The 5,000-nt window shown below is 51.6% G+C and overlaps 1 protein-coding gene across 1 annotated transcript in view; it reads left to right on the top strand.

Moving 5' to 3' along the window:
• The window catches only part of G6PD (glucose-6-phosphate dehydrogenase), a gene marked incomplete at both ends in the record, with an annotated part of 27,447 nt that extends 23,022 nt beyond the window's left edge, over window positions 1-4,425 (top strand). Inside the window, 2 exons of the mRNA XM_064643693.1 lie at window positions 1,915-2,150; window positions 4,314-4,425. Coding sequence (XP_064499763.1) covers window positions 1,915-2,150; window positions 4,314-4,425 — 348 coding nt within the window. The remainder of the gene's footprint in view (window positions 1-1,914; window positions 2,151-4,313) is intronic.
• Between the last annotated feature and the right edge of the window lie 575 nt (window positions 4,426-5,000).

Below are 5,000 nucleotides of genomic sequence, written 5' to 3'. Positions count from 1 at the left end.
TGATGATGGTGGCGATGACGATGACAATGACATTGATGATGTTGATGATGACGTTGATGTTGATGTTCATGATGATGACAATGAGTTGATGTTGATGATGATGATGTTGATGAGTTGATGATGATGATGATGACGATGATTATGATGATGACGATGATGATGGTGATGAGTTGATGTAGACGATGACGTTGATGATGATGATGATGATGATGTTGATGTTGACAATGACATTGATGATGATGATGAGTTGATGTTGATGATGATGATGATGATGAGTTGATGTTGACAATGCCATCGGTGATGAGTTGATGTTGACGATGACGTTGATGTTGATGATTTTGATCAGTTGATGTTGATGATGACGGTGATGATGATGACAATGATGATGATGACAACGATGATGATGATGATGATGATGATGCCCCCCAGGTGTCCCCTTTGTCCTGCGCTGCGGGAAGGCCCTGAACGAGCGCAAGGCCGAGGGACGGGGGTGATGGGGATGAGTTGATGGTGATGAGTTGATGATGATGATGATGATGATGACGATGATGATGCCCCCCAGGTGTCCCGTTCGTGCTGCGCTGCGGGAAGGCCCTGAACGAGCGCAAGGCCGAGGGACGGGGGGTGATGGGGATGAGTTGATGACGATGATGATGATGACGATGTTGATGATGATGATGATGATGATGATGATGATGATGAGTTGATGATGATGATGATGATGACGATGTTGATGATGATGATGATGATGATGATGATGATGAGTTGATGATGATGATGATGATGACGATGTTGATGATGATGATGATGATGATGATGATGATGAGTTGATGATGATGATGATGATGACGATGTTGATGACGATGATGATGATGATGACGTTGATGAGTTGATGATGATGATGCCCCCCAGGTGTCCCGTTCGTGCTGCGCTGCGGGAAGGCCCTGAACAAGCACAAGGCCGAGGGACGGGGGGTGATGGGGATGAGTTGATGGTGATGATGATGATGATGAGTTGATGTTGACAATGATGATGATGATGATGATGATGATGACGATGATGATGAGTTGATGATGATGATGATGATGATGATGACGATGATGATGATGATGCCCCCCAGGTGTCCCCTTTGTCCTGCACTGCGGGAAGGCCCTGAACGAGCGCAAGGCCGAGGGACGGGGGTGATGGTGATGAGTTGATGACGATGATGATGATGATGAGTTGATGGTGATGAGTTGATGATGTTGATGAGTTGATGTTGACAATGATGATGTTGATGATGATGATGATGATGATGACGATGACAATGATGTTGATGATGATGATGATGATGATGACGACGATGATGACGATGATGATGATGACGATGACAATGACAATGATGATGATGATGATGATGATGATGATTACGTTGATGAGTTGATGATGTTGATGTCCCAGGTGTCCCGTTCGTGCTGCGCTGCGGGAAGGCCCTGAACGAGCGCAAGGCCGAGGGACGGGGGTGATGGTGATGAGTTGATGATGATGATGATGATGATGATGTTGATGTTGACAATGATGATGATGATGATGATGATGATGATGATGATGGTGATGCCCCCCAGGTGTCCCGTTCGTGCTGCGCTGCGGGAAGGCCCTGAACGAGCGCAAGGCCGAGGGACGGGGGGTGATGGTGATGAGTTGATGGTGATGATGATGATGATGATGATGATGATGATGTTGATGTTGACAATGATGATGATGATGATGATGATGATGCCCTCCAGGTGTCCCGTTCGTGCTGCGCTGCGGGAAGGCCCTGAACGAGCGCAAGGCCGAGGGACGGGGGGTGATGGTGATGAGTTGATGATGATGATGATGATGATGATGTTGATGTTGACAATGATGATGATGATGATGATGTTGATGTCCCAGGTGTCCCGTTTGTCCTGCGCTGCGGGAAGGCCCTGAACGAGCGCAAGGCCGAGGTGCGGCTGCAGTTCCGGGAGGTTCCGGGCGACATCTTCGCCCGTCAGTGCAAACGCAACGAGCTGGTGGTTCGGGTGCAGCCGCGCGAGGCCGTCTACGCCAAACTCAACACCAAGAAACCCGGGATGTTCCTGAGGCCCGAGGAGTCCGAGCTCGACCTCACCTACGGCAGCCGGTACAAGGTACCGAAAACGGGGGGGGAGAGCCCGAAAATGGGGGTGGAGACACCAAAAATGGGGGTGGAAACACAAAAATGGGGGTGGAAACACAAAAATGTAGCACTGAGACCCCAAAATGACCCTTGGGGACCCAAAATGGCTCATTGAGACCCCAAAAAAATGGGACATTGAGACACCAAAACTGGGATATCAAGACCCCAAAAACGGGACATTGAGACCCAAAAATGGGGGATGGAGACCCAAAAATGGTTGGACCCAAAAATGCATCACTGAGACCCCAAAATGACCCTTGGAGACCCAAAATGGGACATTGAGACCCCAAAATGGGGAGTGGGGATCCCAAGGGACTCAAAAATGGGACATTGAGACCCCAAAAATGAGACATTGAGACCCAAAAAATGGGTCATTGAGACCCCAAAAATGAGACATTGAGACCCAAAAAATGGGACATTGAGACCCCAAAACTGGGACATTGAGACCCCAAAAATTGGACGTTGAGACCCCAAAAATGGGACATTGAGACCCCAAAACTGGGACATTGAGACCCCAAAACTGAGACACTGAGACCCCAAAAATGGGACATTGAGACCCAAAAATGGGACATCGAGACCCCAAAACTGGGAAATTGAGATCCCAAAATGGCTCCTGGGGACCCCAAAACTGGGATACTGAGACCCCAAAAACGGGACATTGAGATCTCAAAAATGCATCATTGAGACCCCAAAACTGGGATACCGAAACCCCAAAAATGGAACATTGAGACCCCAAAAAATGGGACACTGAGACCCCAAAACTGGGACACTGAGACCCCGAAACTGGGACATCGATACCCCAAAAATGGGATGTTGAGATCTCAAAAAATGAGACATCGAGACCCAAAAATTGGACATTGAGACCCAAAAAATGGGACACTGAGACCCCAAAACTGGGCCATCGAGACCCCAAAAATGGGACATTGAGACCCCAAAAATGGCTCTTGGGGACCCCAAAACTGGGACATTGAGACCCAAAAAATGGAATATCAAGACCCCAAAACTGGGACATTGAGCCCCAAAATGAGACATTGAGACCCCAAAAATTAGACATTGAGACCCCAAAAATGGTGAGCGGGGACCCCAAGAGACCAAAAATGGCTCATTGAGACCCCAAAAATGGAATATCGAGACCCCAAAACTGGGACATTGAGACCCCAAAACTGGGACACTGAGACCCAAAAAATGGGACATTGAGACCTAAAAACTGGGACATTGAGACCCTAAAAACTGGGACATCGAGACCCAAAATGGCTCCCAGAGACCCCAAAAATGCAGCACTGAGACCCCAAAATGACCCTTGGAGACCCAAAATGGCTCCTGGAGACCCCAAAAATGGGACGTTGAGCCCCCAAAATGGGACATCAAGACCCCAAAACAGGGACATTGAGCCCCAAAATGGGACATTGAGACCCCAAAATGGCTCTTGGGGACCCCAAAACTGGGACACTGAGATCCCAAAATGGGACATCAAGACCCCGAAACTGGGACATTGATCCTCAGAAATGGTGGGTGGGGACCCCAAGAGACCAAAAATGGCTCATTGAGACCCCAAAAATGGGACATTGAGCCCCAAAATGGCTCCCAGAGACCCCAAAAATGCAGCACTGAGACCCCAAAATGACCCTTGGAGACCCAAAATGGCTCCTGGAGACCCCAAAACTGGGACATCGAGACCCCAAAACTGGGACATTAAGACCTCAAAAAATGAGACATTGAAACCCCAAAACTGGGACACTGAGACCCCAAAAATGGAATATCCAGACCCCAAAACTGGGACGTTGAGACCTAAAAACTGGGACATCAAGACCCCAAAAACAGGACACCGAGACCCCAAAAACGGGACATTGAGACCCCAAAAATGGGACACTGAGACCCCAAAAACAGGACACCGAGACCCCAAAAACGGGACACTGAGCCCCAAAACAGTTCTTGGGGGCCCCAAAAATGGGATGTCGAGACCCGAAAGACGCAACGTTGAGCCCCTAAAAATGATCAGTGGAGCCCCCAAACCCGGGTTCCCTCAGTGCGAGGGGTTCCCCCCAAACCCAGGGACCCCCCTGCCCCAGGGACCCCCCCCCCAAACCCCCCCTGACCCCCCCTGACCCCCCCAACCCCGTCCCGGTGCCCCCAGGACGTGAAGCTGCCGGACGCCTACGAGCGGCTGCTGCTGGACGTGATCTGCGGGAACCAGATGCACTTCGTCAGGAGGTGGGGTCCTGGGGGGGGATTTGGGGGGGTCCCAGGTGATTCTGGGGGTGGTTTGGGGGTCCCAGATGAAATTTTGGGGTGTTTGGGGGGGTTTGAGGGGGGTTTTGGGGCTGCTGGACGTGATCTGCGGGAACCAGATGCACTTGGTCAGGAGGGGGGGCTGGGGGGGATTCGGGGGGGCTTTGGGGGGTCCCAGGTGATTCTGGGGGTGGTTTGGGGGTCCCAGGTGAGGTTTGGGGGGATTTGGGGGGGTTTGAGGGGGGTTTTGGGGGTGGTTGATGGGGCTGCTGGACGTGATCTGCGGGAACCAGATGCACTTGGTCAGGAGGTGGGGTCTGGGGGGGCTTTGGGGGGCTTGGGGGGGGTTTGGGGGGGACTTGGGGGGGGCTTGGGGGGGATTGGGGGTCCCAGGTGAGGCTTAGGGGGGATTTGGGGGGGGGTTTGGGGGGGTTTGGGGGGCGCTAGAGGGGTGTTGGAGGGGATTTGGAGGGGTTTTGGGGGAGTTTTGGGGGGGGTTTGGGGGGGATTTGGGGGGCTTGAGGGGCTTTGGGGGGGGGGTCAGGGGGGTTTGGGGGGTCCCAGATGAAATTTTGGGGTGTTTGGGGGGGTA

The sequence above is a fragment of the Pseudopipra pipra genome, unplaced genomic scaffold (assembly GCF_036250125.1).
Source record: "Pseudopipra pipra isolate bDixPip1 unplaced genomic scaffold, bDixPip1.hap1 HAP1_SCAFFOLD_535, whole genome shotgun sequence".
In the NCBI taxonomy this organism is placed as follows: Eukaryota; Metazoa; Chordata; class Aves; order Passeriformes; family Pipridae; genus Pseudopipra; species Pseudopipra pipra.
This window is presented reverse-complemented; position numbering and strand designations above follow the sequence as displayed.